This window comes from Amphiprion ocellaris, chromosome 2, assembly GCF_022539595.1.
Source record: "Amphiprion ocellaris isolate individual 3 ecotype Okinawa chromosome 2, ASM2253959v1, whole genome shotgun sequence".
Lineage (NCBI taxonomy): Eukaryota > Metazoa > Chordata > Actinopteri > Pomacentridae > Amphiprion > Amphiprion ocellaris.
Genome location: NC_072767.1, coordinates 26,138,160 through 26,156,057, shown reverse-complemented (window position 1 = coordinate 26,156,057; position 17,898 = coordinate 26,138,160). Strand labels below are relative to the sequence as shown.

General features: G+C 37.9%; 1 protein-coding gene across 1 annotated transcript; it reads right to left on the bottom strand.

The window, feature by feature from the left end:
* Positions 1–1,908: 1,908 nt before the first annotated feature.
* nmur1a (neuromedin U receptor 1a) lies at positions 1,909–17,319 on the bottom strand. Its single transcript, XM_035953097.2, has 3 exons — positions 17,201–17,319; positions 8,687–9,629; positions 1,909–4,216 (listed from the first exon to the last, which is right to left on the bottom strand). Exons 2-3 carry the CDS (start codon positions 9,603–9,605, stop codon positions 3,831–3,833), a joined length of 1,305 nt encoding a protein of 434 aa, XP_035808990.1. The 5' UTR covers positions 9,606–9,629; positions 17,201–17,319; the 3' UTR covers positions 1,909–3,830.
* Positions 17,320–17,898: the final 579 nt, after the last annotated feature.

Sequence of the window (17,898 nt, the reverse complement as noted above, 5' to 3'; positions counted from 1 at the left end):
ATCCTGAGTGAAACTCTTCGGTCCAACCATTTCTATACAGAAAATCACATTATTAGCTTGCAACTTTTTAAAAAAAATTAGAAATAAAGGAAGGTTGGGCTATCGTTGGCTAAAACACCTGGACATAGAGTAGGCTTTTTGAGAAATGGCTTCATTATAACAACTTTAAAACCCTGCGGTATGCTGCGGCGCTTTTAATGTCAGTGATCTGCAGTCCTCAATTGTCTAAATAAGATTTTCTCTCATCATTTCCCAGGACTTTCCCAGTTTCTTGAGTTGCGGTGAAAAGACAGAAATAAAAGGATTCATTTTGGGCTGTGGGATTTGTTCCCTGGTATTTCTAATTATAATACATTAATAAATAATACTTTTACCCTGTGAATCTAAGCAGTTTCTGTGTGTGTTACTGCCTGGGTGTCACTTTTCACTGCAATATCAAGTCTTGCACTTCAATGGGAAAAGAACAAACTTGGCTAGAAGAGAGAAAATAAAATGTATTTTATGCAGTAGAACAGAGTTATAATGCCATAAATCATTAAAAAACAAACAAACAATGAATTCATTTAGCCTGGTTCAGCTGAAAAGTCCCTGAACTTGTGCCATGTGACTGCTGGTCACAGCTGAGCCAGAGCCTCTAAGTTGTGCTGAGCAACTCAGATTTTCTTTTGTTTTTTTGAGTCTTTTAAATAAAATTAATTTATTATCAGACCATTTTAAAATGAGAAAAGCAGAGAAAATGTAATATCCCAGTTTTAAGCTTGGATTTGGAAAATGTTGACAAAGCTGTCCATCACATGATTACTTCAGTGACTTAGTTTCTGTTTTTACAGTTTCTGGATCTAATAAATGGTGCCTTTTTGATCTTTTAGATGACTATCAAACATGCTGGCATTTTTTGGGGTTCAGTAAGTTACCAAAAGATATTTTAATGCCCAGTGTGACCAGGAGAAATTATTATAGCAAGTGAAAAGTGTTCATCTGAATGATTTAGTTGCTTCATCCTAAAGTCTGTCTGTCCTTTTGTTCATCACATTGATTCAGAGCAAGATGTCAGATCACCGTAGACTGCGCTGCCATGAAAGCTGCTGTACATTCATGTTACCCTGATGGTGACCCTTTGGGTTGTTTGGTGACATGATTGTGCTTGTAGTGCTGCCATTGGTTCAGTATTCAACAACAAAATCATCACTATGTCGGTCATACCATCCATCGTCAACATTTCTTTATTTTTGTTATTGAATCTTTTTATTCACTTTCTTCAATATCTACAAAACACAGTAAGACACGAAACCACTTATTACAATATATCAATAAGAGATAAATCATAGCACAGAGAAGAAGACAAAACAGATAAGGGTAAACGGAATTAGCAATAAATACAGTAAGAAAAAAAACTTCATTGCGGAGACAAATGAAGAATAAAAATGAGAATAAGAGGATTTTGTATCAGACAGAAAACCAAAATGTAGCAATATTTACCTTTTGTTAGGTTCCTTCCTTTATGTACATCAAAAACAAAACAATTGTAATTAGAGATTCTATAGAAGCACTGCCTGTTGTGAATTTTATGCAATCAGCAATCTGTGGTTGTTTCTGGCTTATCTAGTGATAGAACAATCACTGAAGCAACAAGAAAAGCCTGTCAGTGCTCATCCAAAATAATCAAATGGAAGAAAGTAATTGTCATCCACAAGTCCCGTTTTTTGAAGTTAGCTGGTGTATAATTATGCCCCAGGATGATTTTTCAGTGTGTGAGTCGCCCGACAGCTGCCAATAGATACACACACACACACACACACACACACATACATACATACATGCATATATATATATATATATATATATATATATATATATATATATATATATATATATATATATATATATATATATATATTAGTGCTGTGAAATGCAAAATTTTAAAAATCAGATTAATCACAGGGTTGCTGTGGATTCATTTCAATTATTCATGATTACACATCATTCTTTTTTCATCTAAATTAATCGCATTTCATTTTGCATGCACAAACAGACTCAAGAAAGAAGAGAATATAATTAACACTCAGAGTGTTTATTAAACACCTTTAAAGGTTCACGTTAAAATCCCCGACTAACACATGCTTTGCGTTAATGTGGTACTTTAAGCTGGAAGTGCTTCAGTGAAAAGAAAACTCCTTCCTGCAGAGTGTGCATGTTACTGTATGTTGGTCGACTGTTCTGTCTTGGGGGATTTTTGTATTAAAATTTCCTACCGAGAGGGCCAAGATGCTGTTTAGTAGGGTCCAACTGATCTGTATTTTTTGAGGCTGATACCGATTCCGATATTTGGCAGAAAAAAAATTCTGATAATTGATTAATCGGCCGATTAGTTAAAAAATATATATAATAAATAAAATAACTTCTTTTTTGGGCCCTTAACACTTACATCAACAAAGATATGAATTATAGGCAGAACATTTTACTGTTTTACAATATTTTGTCCTTTAGTATTTGTTTAACTTTCCAACAGAGAGGAATTTTCAAGTACAGAAATATGCTACAAATTAAATTGCAAATCTGATAAGGAAATAACCCCCCCCCCCCCCCTTTTTTTTTCTATTAACAAAAGCACCTCTATGACACTTTTGTGACCTTTCAACATTTGGTCTTGTTAGAGTGTAAATAATGTTTGACCTGAACTGTAAGACACTAACAGAACACACTTGTTATGGCTTATGACTTTTTTCAGTATGTTCCTCATGAACATAACATGGAGTTTTTGAAAGCAACATTTCCAGCAGAATACAAATCTCAATGCAATCTACACACTGCCACTGGAAAAACTATTTGATTTATCTTTTAAACTCAACAGTTACAATTATAGCAAAAGAAATCCACTTAACTGTTCATTTAAACTGGTCACATTTTCATAGCTTTGCACCAAATACAAAACACTTTAAAACTGCTGAACCATACAAAAGCGTTAAGCCATTGAGCACAACACCAATGTAAGTGGTCAATATATGCATTTTTGAACAAAGCAATTTTTACATTTAAAAATATTTACTATACATATAGTGTAATTATCCTTGTACACAAAATGTCATGATTAAAATAAAACATTCGCTTTTACATCATCCAATATCCATAAGGCTATGCATGTTTTTCTTTTCACATCGAGTTCAGATGTGTAATATTTTGATATGTATTTACATTGTATCTCCAGTTATTTAATTCTACTTCTCATGTTACTCACTCAAAGCATTTTGCTAAGACTCTGTCATTGTGTTGTACATATTATACTCTGAATGACAAACTAAGTTTTGACTTGAAACAACTTTTGCATTCACTGGTCCCCATAGTTACTTTTAATTTTTAATAGCAGGATTTTTGTAAACTGCATAATTTAAATGTACAGTACTGTCCCAATTGGAATAAAATGGTTACCAAAAAATAGACCAAAACTGACTTCATACATCACATACTGGCTGTCAGTCACTCCGGATACAGTCATAGATCATTTTATAGCTTAATGAGTGTATATAGGAGTCCAGGGCACATTTTATACAGGTGCCTTTTGAGTATAGAATTTGCTGAATTGTGAGTTTAGTTTTCAAAAATAGAATAAACTGCAGTCTGACTGCCTCAGCAGAACATTTTTTTCTGCCTTTTTTCTGCAACTCTTCCACTTTAGGTATTTTGCTGATGCACCTGTGCCAAGTGGATGTTGATGACTGCTGATGGATGTACTGACTCAGGATAGGCCAGCTTTGTAAACACCATGCCATCCTGCCCCTGCCAATAATATGTCTACCTCGAGATACCCTTTAAGTTGTTTTTTTTTTTGTGTGTTAACATGAAAAACTGGTCTCATCTTTCACTCTCACCTCTCCGTCTTCCACCATGGCTTCAACAGCAGCTGCTCCATTGCTGAGCGGTGCATCACTGAGAGTGCTGCGAAGCGTCACCCGGGTGACGCTGAGCGAGTGTTTCCTGGGAGTGATGTGATGCGGCCGGTGGCACATTACCTCCTTGAACATTTCTCGAAAGCGCGTGGACATTAGGTTGTACAGGACTGGGTTGACTGCTGAGCTGAGGTAGAAAAACACTCCAGAGATGATGTGCACGTATTCGAAGATTTCCAGGTGATTGTCAGTCCATTCGCTGATGAAACTCCACATGAGGCGATCAGTGTGAAATGGGGCCCAGCAGATTCCAAAAACCACAACTAGAACAACTTAAAAAAAAACAGCAAGAGAGAGAAAGACGTGATGAGAGACGTGTGGAGGATCTTAATAGACTGCACTGCTTATCGTTGCCAGCATGTTCCCTCTGCTCTCAATTAAATTGTTTCTCTGGGGACTGTGTGCCTCTAATACAGTCTGCCAATACTTTTTCTGGACATTTAGCCTTTGATTTAGATCTATGTGTCAGGGTTAAATAGATTTATAACTGGAAAAGGCTGCTTTTAAAATGCATTTTGTACCATTGGTGCGGGTCACAGTGTTTGTCTGAGGACAAGCTTTTTATGAGGGAGTGGTCCTCATGAAAGTGTTTGGCAATAGGATTAAACAGCTACTGTGACATGAAACCATCAGGAACCAAATGCAGAATAAAGGAGGAGACTGTCAAGTCTCTATGCTTTAAAAAGTAATTGCACATTCTGCTTGACTAAAACATTATTTCTCTTAAAGAGCTCTTGAATAGATTACTGTGTCCAAAATGTACTGAATTTAATACAGCTCAGTATATTAAAGATTGGTATGAAAATAACTTTTTGCATCAATTTGCAGCAGATTTATGTTATGCTAAAAAAATGCCATGACTTATGAAATGTTTTACTCCCTAAAAGCTTTTTTGAAGTTTTACTTCAAGATTGCTTCAAGATTACGGGGTTCTTCATTCACTATAAAATCGTAATTGGTGGACAAATGCCCACAACACAATCATCTCTAATAAGCAAATGGTGATGCATTTATATTTCCAAGAAAATTTGTTTAGTAGTCCAGTCAACCTGATATTTATTCGACCAGCTATGAATTAAAATATCAAATAAAATAGCAGTAACCAGAAAGAAATGGCCATATGCTTGAAACTGGAACACTTTTTGTGGTAATATTTCAGGTGTTGGACAAAATTGCAAACTTACAAACAATGTGAGGAATGGAAAAATTAATTCTTAATATTATAACATGACTGTCACGCCTAAAATTGGCTCAGAGCACTTGTGAACCTGTTTAGTTTCCCCATTTATTTACTCATTGTACAGTTGTTAGTTCAAAAATTAAACCAGTCAGCCACAACATTACAACCATTCATCTGTCCTTTTTCTTTCACTTATCCAGAGTCAGATTGTAGAGTAATCTGGTTAGGCAAATCATCCCAGCATCCCTCTCCCCAGTAACACTTTTCAGCTCTGTCTGGTGGATCACAAGGGGTTTCCTAGCCAGATGAGATATGCAACCCTCCAAAGACTTCTAGGTCTACCCCAGAGTCTCCCCCTTCCTCCAAAGGTGGGAACCCCAACAGGCATCCTAATCACATGCCCACACCACCTGAATTTGCTTTTTTCGACATGAAGGAGCAGTGACTCTACAGAGGAAACTCGTTTTGCCTACTTGGATCTTCAACCTCATTCGTTTAGTCACTACCCAGAGATCATGTCCATAGATGAGAACTGGAACATGGATCGACTGGTAAATTGAGAGCATCACCTTCCAGCTCAGCTCCCATTTTGCCACGATGGTCCGGTTCAATGTTGTCATGTCCATCTCACATTAAAATCACTTGCCTAAGATTGTATAGGTCACCCTCATGCTGTGGTGTCTGGTATTAGGATGCTAGCAGTGGATCCTTGCAAGTATGTGAGGTGGATTATCTCTGGATTGGGCTTATTCCGGTACATCCCACCCATGATTAAATGTAATGGGATCTGGAGAGTTTGGAGGCCTGAGGCTCTTGGTTGTGTTGTGTGAGCCATACCTTAACAGTTTTGCAGTGCGGCAGGGTGCCTTCTCCTGTTGAGGGGAGGCTGATGGGGGCTTTGAGGACTGCTGTTTCATTGGATGGCTGCTTGGTCTGGAACAGTGTTTAGATTGGTGATATGTCAAAGTGACATAAATACCAGGACCCAAGGTTTCCCAGCAGAACATGCGTTGTAACAAGATGATTAATGCTACATACTTCACCCATCAGTGGTTTGACTGTTGTGGCTGATAGATTTGTACCATGTAACATTTGTACCATCCACTTCTGTCCAATTCCTATCTGTGGAACAGTTACTTTGACAGAAGAGGTTGAGTAAAAGTGAATGCTGCAACCTCGTTTCAGGTTTCTCTTCGTTTTAGACTGTCTTTTCAAAGGTCACCACTGTCACCACAGCTTGTTATTGGTCAGCTGCACTAATTCAAATAAAAATTGGACTCTACATGGAAACTTCCTATGGATTCATTTCACCCCTGAGTGTGGAAATTGAAATTAACAGACTTTGGCCAAAAATTAGTAAATTTCAAATTCTGCTTAACACCTTAGCATCACTCACTTCTATAGATTTGTCCCTATTTTTTAAGGTTATAAGCTACAATTGATTAATTATACTACATGGTCTGCAGCTATCACCTTTGTACAGACATTTGACAATCATATATCCTTCGTACAACCATTTGGACAAATACACCACACTCATAAATTGCTGACTGGTTCAAAGACTTAGAGAGAGAACATGTATGCTGACCAAATGTCTTGTATTTATTCATAAATACCTCAGTAGTTTACAGGCTTCTTGTATTTAGCTTACATTGTCAAGCAGCTATACAGATTTTCTCACAGGGATTGAGACAAAGTCCCTGCTGATCATCAACAGCTAAAACTGTTTCTGGTGCAATCATCAAATAGTCAATGACTTTTCCTTGCAGTTGGGACATTAAAAGCCTACTGTTTCTACGCTTGTCTGACCTTTAGGTTTCTGACCTCATATCTGTATTGATGAAAATCCTCCAGGAATACTGTGACCTTTTAAAATGTAGAAAACCTGCTTCTGAATCTTGCCATTTCTTCATTTTGTATAACCAGAAACAAAGATATTGATACTGACCAGGGCCTCATAGCTGATGTCTTTCAAGAGAAGTCCATGGATACAACTGAACAGTTTACTGAAACAATGTTCTTTATATAATAAGGGGCAGTATGTAAAGGCATGTCTGAATAAGTCTTGCAAGGTTATTTATTATTTTCTACTTTGGGTTACTTACAGGTATGACATTCAGGAGCGCAATTCAACAGTATTTTAACATCTTTGTGCTTGCAGCCAATCATATAAGACCATGTAAATCAATGCAAAAGGTCTACCATCAAGATAAGGTTGAGAATAATCCCTGTACCCACTTCATGTTGAGGTAACACAGGAGATGTTCACCTCTACATTTGCTTTCACCTTCACCTCTGTAGCAAATGTGGGCTGCTGTTAGGCTTATAGAGCAGACTGTTGAAAACCCTATTAGATCTGAATATGTCTCTGTTTCTTATAGAGGAATCTGTTCCATTCTTTTCTTCCTTTAGCATTTAGTTCAATGTTTTATCTGTAAAATGAAATTCCAAAGTTAGGAGATCTATTGCAAGTCCCCAGAGCTTAACGCGATGTTTTCAAATTACATGCAAATTACACAATATAGTCATTATACGATTACAAGGATATGAAACAGAGAAGCGACAAAACCTTGCATTAAAGGAGCTGTGATCAGAGAATATTTAACATTTGTGCTTTATTAATGGACTTGAAATATTAATTAAGCATCAAAATAGTTTACCATTAACTTTTCCTCTAAAGATCCATTGAGTTGTTGTTTTAGCACCATTTTGCTGTCCTCTCTGCCTGACTGTTTCTGCACCAAATTGAATAACCGTGCAGTTCCTTCTGCCATAATTTTGCAGGGGCACCATCACTGCATCCTGGACTTACTGCAGCCCAGGATGATTGTGATTGTGTGAAAGAAATACAAACGTCCAGAGCGTTTTCTCCCCTACAATAGAATGATGCCAGGTCTGTTCTTCAGTTCTAACACAGTGCTGTGGAAATAGGTCTGGCTACGTGAGACTAATACAGGATGCGTTTAACCACGGTAATGAATTGTGGAGCTGAACTGCTCAGAATGGAACTGGCAACTGAAAAACACAATTAAAATGATTTCTGTGTGGATGCTCTTTCTTTTAAAATAAATGGGAGTTCATTACTCTGCCTTAGTGGTGAGGGTGTCTTACCTTTGTTGTCATGAAGCAAATTCTAGGAAACAGTTCCATGCATGTGAAATGTTTTGCGACTGTGGTGAGTGCAATATAACAAGACACAGTCTGGCCTATAATGAATTTTTTTTTCTATACACAATCATTGGGAAACAAATGACATTTGGCATTTAATAAAATTGAGGCAGCAGGCTCAGTCACAGGATGTTTACAGCATGGAAGCCCTTGGCTGACTTTCTTCTACATCCATAAATATATCAAGGGCAATCACCAGGTCCACTATAGGATTACATGAGCAGTATCCCATGTAGTACAAATACAGTTGCTCATCTGATCTTTAGAAACCCTGGCCTTAAACCTCAAGGATCTATTGGGCTCGAATTGGAACACACAGCTCCAGGTGAGATTACATGATAAGACTGTTGTAAAAATGAGAAAAGTTATGACTTTAACACATCAGTATACTTACACAACATTTTAGTGACCTGCCGGCGACGTGCCTTCTGCTGCTGTGTCCGGATGTTACAGAAGCTGTCCTGGCCAAACCCCGATTTCGCCTCCAGTGCCTGGCGCAGCTTTTCCCGCTTCAGCTGCAGGCCGATGAGCAGGTAGAGAACGCTAATTGTGAGCATGGGCAGAATGAAAAACAGCAGAGTGGTCACCTGTATGGTCAGGTTGTACATCCAGCGTGGCTTCACCAGTGTGCAGATGGCCGAGTTGGGAATCTCCACATTTATGTCTCCTGCAGGGCCAGTGAAGTGACTGTGAAGGATGATGATTCCATGCAGACTGGTGTTGGGAACAGCGCACAACACCGAAACACCCCACACCGTGAGGATGACCCGCTTGGCGTGGGTGCGTGTCACAACATACTTTGCTCGAAGTGGGTGCACTACAGCAATGTAACGTTCCACGCTGAGTGCCGTCACGTTGAGGATGGACGCCAGGCACACCGTCTCAAACAAGAAGGTTTTAAAGTAGCAGCCTCCCTTCCCTAAGAGAAACGGGTAGTTTTGCCACAGCTCGTACAGCTCTAATGGCATGCCGAGCAGCAGCACCAGTAGGTCTGACACTGCCAAACTGAACAAGTAGTAGTTTGTTGGCGTCCACATGACCTTGTTGCGTGCAATGACGGTGCATGTCAGCACATTCCCCACAACACCAACCAAGAAGATGATCAGATAAATGAGGCAGACAGGGAGGAACACAGATGATCGACGAGGACCCAGATATTTTTCCAGGTACTCTTCCTCTGTCAGACATGCATCATCCAGTTCAATGTGGCTGCTGTTCATGCCTGAGGTCACATTGGCACACTTTCCTCCAGGAGGACAAAGCCACTCTCCTTTTTCGTTAATTAGATCAAAAGAACAGTTGTAAGCTGCCATCCTGCTGGGAACTAGCCTGGCTCACTAGACAAAAAAAGAAAAAATAAGAAAAGAGTTATGAGTTACCATTGGTAACACTTTTCACAAAAATAAGAGTAGTGAGGAGAATGAGAGCGAAATGACACAAGTGCAACCAGATAATTGAACACCTCTGAAGGTCATTTTTGACCTTGTATTTTACATGCTGGAAGACACAGTATGAGCAAAACAGGAAGTCAACAAAATGACTAAGCGTTTCCATCTCAAAAATGCACTGTACTGATTTCAAAAATAAAGATTCAAACTTCATAGATCTACAGACTCAAAAGGAAACAACAGTGTAGAGCTGCATCCAAGCTACTGTAATTTAAGAAGGTATGATCTTCATAAAGAAAATGTGAAATATGTAACTCTGATATAGAGAAATTAGTTTTTAGAGGTTCAGTCAATGACCTGGAGAGGCTAACTCTGAACTAACGACTCTATAATACATAATAAAGTGCTGCTCAAAAACAAGCTGGGAGATACTATATTAATTATTAGGTAATGGTTGGTTAATAAGGATATGTCAACTTACTTTCCTATTCCTATTCTTCTTTAGCAATATCAGTAATATATGGTAATTATATCCTTTTGCTTTTCTGTTAGGCACACATTTATTCTCTTGTGATGTAATTGTATTTTCTGGGCAATATCTGGCATAGTCTTATCTTAATCTTATCTTTATCTTATCTGTTAGCCGACATTAAAGAAAAACTTACAGGCCTTTAGAGTTAATTTTCAACCTATTGACCTAAAGTGTGGCTGGACTCTATTGTTCTGTCCATCTACATGCATGATAAATATGTTGAAGTCCCTCTTTGTTCATTGATTTCTTTAAGACAATTTTGTTTTTGAGTTTATTAAGGTAACGTCCAAAGTCAAAGTAACATTTGGACATGCTTCAATGAGTTTTGTGAAAACAGATTTTTACTGTTGCCTTTCCAGCCAAGCTTAATCACCAGATATTTCAGCTTACTTATACTTGAATTGAATTTCCCAGTAAAATCGTGACTCATAATTATAAAATAATGAGGGACTGTTTTGTGACTTCTCAGTATGATGTATCACTTGACTTAATGCTGCACAAAAAGAGAAACTCACCATTAACTAATCATTTATGAAGAAGTCATTCCTCATCTCTATCATGTTGAACATATTTAAATAATTGTAATGACTAGTTGGTAATGACACACAAAATCCTTTTGGAATTATAATTTAACAGAGATTAAAGTTTCGATGATCACTGGAAATGTGCATGTGTCATTAGTAAATGAGGAAGGAGCTATTCTGTATCCTGACATTCACCTGTATCCATCATGTTCCCCACCAATTCCCAAAACGCTGAATTTGATTAGCTTTCAGTGCTGTTTCTGCCAGTGGGTTTTAGGTTCACTTCTGACAGTGAAAGACTGATGAATGAGCTTGAACTGCCATCTGTTTCCTGCACTTGCAGGAGAGCTGAAAATCTTCAAAAGCTTTGTGCTGGTGCTTCAGTCATGTCAAATATGCTGACTTTTCTGGAAACTAATTTAAAAAGAAACAGCATCAGAGGGATTGTTTTGTTGATGCCAGCCACTGCTCTGCAAAACACAGAGAAAGAGTTACAGACGGGGACCTATGACTCACTGAACCTGATCTCTCAGGGAAAATGCCAGTGCTATACTATGTTTTTAAATCTTTAAAGAACGTGATAGACTTGAGGCCATTGGTTCAAACTGAATTCATTATTTGTTTTCTTGCCTATAACTTCAATGTTGTGGCTTCCTCTCACTGTTTCTTTATGCTATTTCCAGCCACAACAGGTAGCTGATTTTGAATCAGTCAACAACCTAAAATTAGCGACTAGCTGGTGCTCATAGTGATCTTTAATTTTTTTCAGGACGTGGTGGAGTTGAAAACAGTGTTGGAAGGACAGTTTTTACACAGCTTAAGCTCATTGCTCTTTTCAGTGTTACCTTTCCAGCCTGGTGCCTCAAGCAACAAGTGGACAAAAAAGGGATCATAACTGTAAAAGTTTTTATAAAACAAACATGAGTAAATAGAGCATTTGTTCTGGAGTATTTTCAGTTGCAGATTACACCGTATTAAGCCAAAGTGGCTGCTTTCACTATGAAGGAACATGTCATCCAAACACCAAGCAGTGGTATCTTGAATTCGCTGTTAGTTTTGCTTGTCTAATGGAACATGTGTAATATCTGTAGAGCTTCCTTTTAAACTGTTCAGAATGTCTTTCTTATCAGAGGAACTATATGATTGATGAGAGCACAATCAAATGCGATCCATTGGCCTTTGAAGCTCAGTGGGTAGTATTAGTGACAGTGGCTCCACTGGCTTTGTGAGTGGCACATGATGGTACGTCATTAATGACCCTGTTGCTGTTCTACGTTTGATTCCCAGTAGGGAGATCTATTTTAGTAACTGCATGTACTCACAGCACTGCTTCTTGATTAAAGTGTCACAGGATGATTGGTATAATAGTAGTATCTACCCAGTGTCACCTCCTGCTAGAAGTCAAATTAATTTACAAACACGATGTCTGTTTATTATACTGTGAAAGACAACCATACATCCACTCAGTACTTCTAGATCCAAGTAACCACAAACAATATATTTAAGCCACACCAAAACTGAAGAAAAAAAAAAACACACAAGATGCAAATTCATGAGTAGTTGCTCTTCATGCAGCACAACATCCGCTCTAACTCTTAAGCGAGAAAGTGAATGACAGATTTCCCCACAAATCTCAAATATAAGGTCGCCTGGAAGAGTCACTATTGATTTGGGTGATTTTGAAAATGGGTTTCTCCTCCAAGCCACTATTTTAAAGGTCCTCTATCAGCCAGATATTGAAAGTCACAGATGTCTCCAGGATGTATCTTACAATTTTAGACCACAGAGATGGTAATCTGGCTCCTGGTTTTAGCTCGGTTCTAAATAGGCTGTTTCAGTGCCTGCAGCTTTGAAGACAGTTGATCTGCTGTTGTATATACCCTCTTCAGGAAGACTTTCTATTGCTTCTTCCTGAGTAAGTTTGTCAGACAATAAAAATCCGAGGTTTAGCAGTACAGAGCTGCAGCTTAGAAATGACTCAGAAGTGGCTGGTACATGTAGTCCAAACAGAAAAATATGTAAACAAGAACAGTTTTATTTGGCAGTATTGAAATACAGTAGATGTGAGTGAAGAGGCTTAAGGAATGGCAGAACTAAACATTTGTATTTTAACAGATTTTGCTTTACATTCCAACTTCCAAGTAACAACCACAAAAGACAATGGAAATGGGACCTTTAAATGAGATGTCCTTTTGTGAGTTGTTTTCTCAATATGACGCCTAACTTTCTGGTCTGGATTTTTTGAAAGATTCATGAAACTGGACTGAGAGAAACTGTCAACATTTAGTGAACAAAACTTGCGATGTGAATGCATTCAGAACATTATTTTTATCTACTGTATATTTAATAAAGTAGCTGTCAAATTGTTCCTGCATGCAGTTTTTTTAATCATTATTCATTATAGGTGAGGCAATGAAAAACAAAGAATCCAATCCATCAGAATGCTCCTTCCATAAATCGTATTAATTCCCATCCTCAGTGGGCTCCAGTTGGAGAATCACTACTTTAATACATTATTCACTCTATCCACAGACAGAGATAGCTGAACTTAAAAATCTAGGTGGACCATACCAGTGACCTTCACCTGTCAGTCATTGTCTCGTAGGAATGGCCATGTCCACAGAGTCAGTAGCTCATATCCTGTGAGGTTACATGGAGGGTGGGTCTGGGTAAGAAGTCATGCTCACCATGGGCACCTTCCCTAAGGTAACAACACAGCACTGCTAACCTGTAGGTCATCAGTCATTATTCATCCACAAATTATCAAAGCATAATGTAATCCTTCGATGTGTCAACACAATACTGGACTTCACCGCAAGAGATTGTTTTCCCATTTCACACTAAAAAGTTTCTTTTAGCTAAGATCTTTACTTTAAACATATGTATACTTTTGTAACCACAAAAGTCCTCTATTTTAAACAACTTATCCCAAACCCAACCAAATAGAGCATTTGTGTCTTGGCTGATTCAGAGTCAGCTATTCCAAGTTGTATTCAGAGGGAAGGGACAGATGACATGTTTGAGGACTCTTTGACACTATTTATTTTATGATCAACTGTTATAATTCTAATCTTTTAGTGATGTTTTGTAGGTGTGAGAAAATTGGAAGTTAAAAAAAGGGCAAAAGTCAAATCTGTTAAGATATGAAGTCCTTTCCTCTTGCCATTCGTCAAGCACCCCACAACTAGTTAGCCTCCCAGCTAAAAAAACAGTTAAGGATTTGACTTAGGTGCTATGTAACATCTAACTAACCAAAAATCATCCAGTTCAAATTGATCTTCCTGAAGGGGGAGCAAAGAGCAGAAGCCTTAAAATCAGTGGTTATACAGTCATGGTGAAATGAACCAACTTTACAGTATTCTGAGCTGGAAAAACTGACACTGTGTAAACATGTGAGACTTTGCTTAATTTGTTGAAAAGGAGTACAATGTTCAACCTCTCAGACACTTCAACAATGATAATGACTTTTGAATTGGCACTGAATTTTCACTACTTGGATCAGATTTATCCTGCCAATCTGGGGACTAATCTGACGACCTTTCCCTAACCTTCAGGTCCCTGCATGCACATTACAAGTGCAGGAACAAATCGACAAATTCTCACTGCCAGCAGCATCTCCTTGAGTAGGTCTGAACCTCCTGTTCAAAGGAGACACACATCAGAAAGCACTGACTTATTATATATATGAAGTCTTTGGAGGCTTTTGAAGTTCTGGTCAAAGGAAAGTAATTTGGCAATAATTACATTCCTAGGTGATGGACTCAATAGGAACCTGGAGAAGATGAAAGTTAAAAATCATGCATCACATTGATAATACCACGCTTAAATGACTGTTTGCATGTGTCGGATTTCTGATATTTTACTAGCCTAGGAGTAGTTTTCATTACATAAAGCGAATTTGATTATCCTTTCAGAGGAAGAACTTCTTGGCAGGAATTTAAAAAGGATTTTGTTAGATCTCATTTAAAAAAAAGTATTTCACACTTGAGAAGAGGCTGGAGAAAAAGAAAATGGTCAATCAGCTGATTGTAAATGTCTGAGCCGGAGGTAAACTAATATTTTTCAAATGAGAGGTGGATAAAGAGAATGGCAAGAAATGCTTTGCTGAAAGCTTCTTATGAATGACTATTAATGATATGCAGGAATACACAGCAGCATTTTTTTTTTATTTTTACTGTTTTATACATTTATGTTGGAGTCAGAGGGTCTTTCTCTCTTCAGCAGAGAGTTCAAGATGCCTTTTGTGCCTGTTGACTAAAGGCTTCAGTCTGGACAGGAAAGGTACTTGAAACACAATCAATGATATGGCATGTTGTCAATGCACTGCAGTGTGAACATCCACTGCATTACAATGAACTGCATACCATAGTCAGGTCCCCTGTGACTACATATGCAGCCGCTTGTGTGCAATAAGCAACTTCTTACGGATATTTTCATACTGTAGCCCCCGATGTCCATCAAGCCGGGTTTACCTGGTCACAGGAGGCTGGAACACATCACTTGTGTTTCATCATATTAGCATTTCCCTCAGTATGAAAGCCCAGAGACAAGCTAATAGTGTATACTAAGACAACATAATGAGAAAGTGTCCATATAGATCTGGATGCAGGATCTACAGCAGATATGATGCCTTTATGGATGACACATCATGTCAGTAGCATTTTGCAAGTTGTGAATCTCAAATTTTCTAGTTCGTGAGCCCCAGTTACTGTAAACCATTTTGGTTTAAATAAAAAGATACTCACATCTGGCTTCTATACAGCAGATGATAAGTATTTATTAATATTATACGGCCAAATTTGATGTTAAATAATTGCCATGTCCACCTGAGAGTCATGCCTTGTTTTCACATAAAATGGGTGAAAGAAAGGAGCAACAGAGACTGTCCTAAAACTAATAAAAGAATGTGGCTCTCATGGAACCACTATAAAAATGTCGTATTTGATCTGATCTCCACAGATGAAAATCGCCATGGTACATTTATAGATAAGGCTTTTCTAATCTCTATAGGGGAAATTCATCCTCTGCTTTTGAATATAATGATTTAGGACTGGTGAGCAATGAAATCAATGAAAGCAGCTATCTGGGGAAAATTACCCTCTGCCTTTGAATGTAATGATTCATGGCCAGTTAGTAAGAAAACAAACAAAAATGGAGTCAGCCCTTTTTTATGTCAAAATGTGGGGAATTACTGAGAGGCTTAAATTCAGCAAGACTTATTGATATGAATGTCAAGTGAACCATATTTTCTAAATGTCAAAAGTAATGAATTTCAAAAATGAGGCGAGAAAAGACAACAAAAATACAATTCATTTTGTAAAAGAAGACAAATGAGCAGATTTAAAAGGGTGTGACGTTCTATAGTGTATACATCTCCATATTTTTCTCTCTTCTCTAGCCATGAATAATCCACATTGCAAGTCCGAATCATGTGAACCTCGAGAAAAAGTCACCAGACCAAAATTACATCCTGTTTCAGCAAAGTCAACCTGACACTGCATCCTGTGAGAGTAAAACATGTTGGGCGAAATGGGTTCAAGTTCATTAAAAATGCATGGATTAAGTGCAGGTTTTCCAAGGATTGTTAGAAACCCGAAAGGGGTATTTTCTTAGGCTCTTCTCTGTCATTCTAAGCTATCACTTTAACAACACCACACGTGTCCATCCACCCGACAACACGGAACATATCTTTCTTTTTTTGGTTTATGACTTGTTACAATATTCATATAATGTATGTAATTCAGTCATGACCCCATTATGCCTCATTCAAACAAAAATGAAAACGTTTACCTGTTGATATCAACAATTTTCCCTCAAATTTATTCAGTTTTCAAAATTTGGTTACAGAATTAAAAGCAGAGGATGTATGGCAAATGACAACAGACCTTTTAGTGTCTAAACTTATCTAATTTACATCATTGGATTTTTCCCCCGTTGCTGATTCACCAGGATATGAAAGAAGTTAAAACAACTTTTTTTCTTATTCTGATGTAGATTTCTCAAGTAAGTGGTTTTAATTCAATGATGCCTTCTCATGCAATCCAGTTACGCTCAATCCCCCACAGGCTTTAACAGAAAAACACCACTTAGATAAATGAAAGGGAAAACTGCACACAAATTCAATTACAGCCTCAGTGTTGAACAGAAATGACCACTAAGATATAATATTTCTGCTATGAAACATCAGTCAATTCGGAATGTTCACTTTTCATTTTTCGCACACAATAATATAAGGATATTTAGTGGGATGTCTGTTTAAAAAAGCGATGGGGTTAAAAACAGAGCACTAGAAAAAGTTTAAAGAAATGCAAAAGATAGTAAGCTAATAAGTAGTTTCATTACCTGGATCCTCTATATTTTTGAGGTAATGAAGTAGTTTCTATAATAGATAGTAGATGCACAGCACGGTGATTTCGCCTGGGAGTAAGAAGACAAAGCTTTCTAGAGAGGATAGATCTTCTTACCTCTAATGTGTTTCCGTTTTGTTATTCCTTGGTGTAAACCCCGATTAGTGTCTTGAGTGTGAACAATGTGCTGCTCTCTGAATCCACTCTCCTCCTGGTCTGTCGTCTCTCCTCCAGCCTCACTTGCAGTCACACACGTACATACAGCACACACACACACACACACACACACACACACACACACACACACACACACACACACACACACACACACACACACACACACTCTTTCTGTCATCCTCCCTCACCTCCACCCTCTAACACGAGAACATGTAGACATACATGTGTATCCAGTTCCCACACTGACTGTATAATCGCTATGATGGCAGTAATGTATTAATATGAGCTTTCACATCGATACTCCATAACACTGATTAGAAACATTATTCTTTGGTCTTTATTATCTAGTATTGTTTTTCCACGCAATTTTCTCAAGTCTCACATGCCTTTTTTAAACCTTGATGTGACAGTTGGGCATGAGGTTGATTGATTTTTTTTTTTCTGGGGAAGGAAGCACTGGCTCCCACCAGTGCTGCAGATTGTCTGCAATTAATGTTCATATCTGCTCATCTCTGCTACAAAGAGACTAGCTCACTTAAAGTCTGCACTGTAACTTTGTACTGCTCTCACCATTAAGCAGCTAAACACATTTTTCAGCAAACTGCAACACGTTTTATATATGGTTTGTACATATAGGA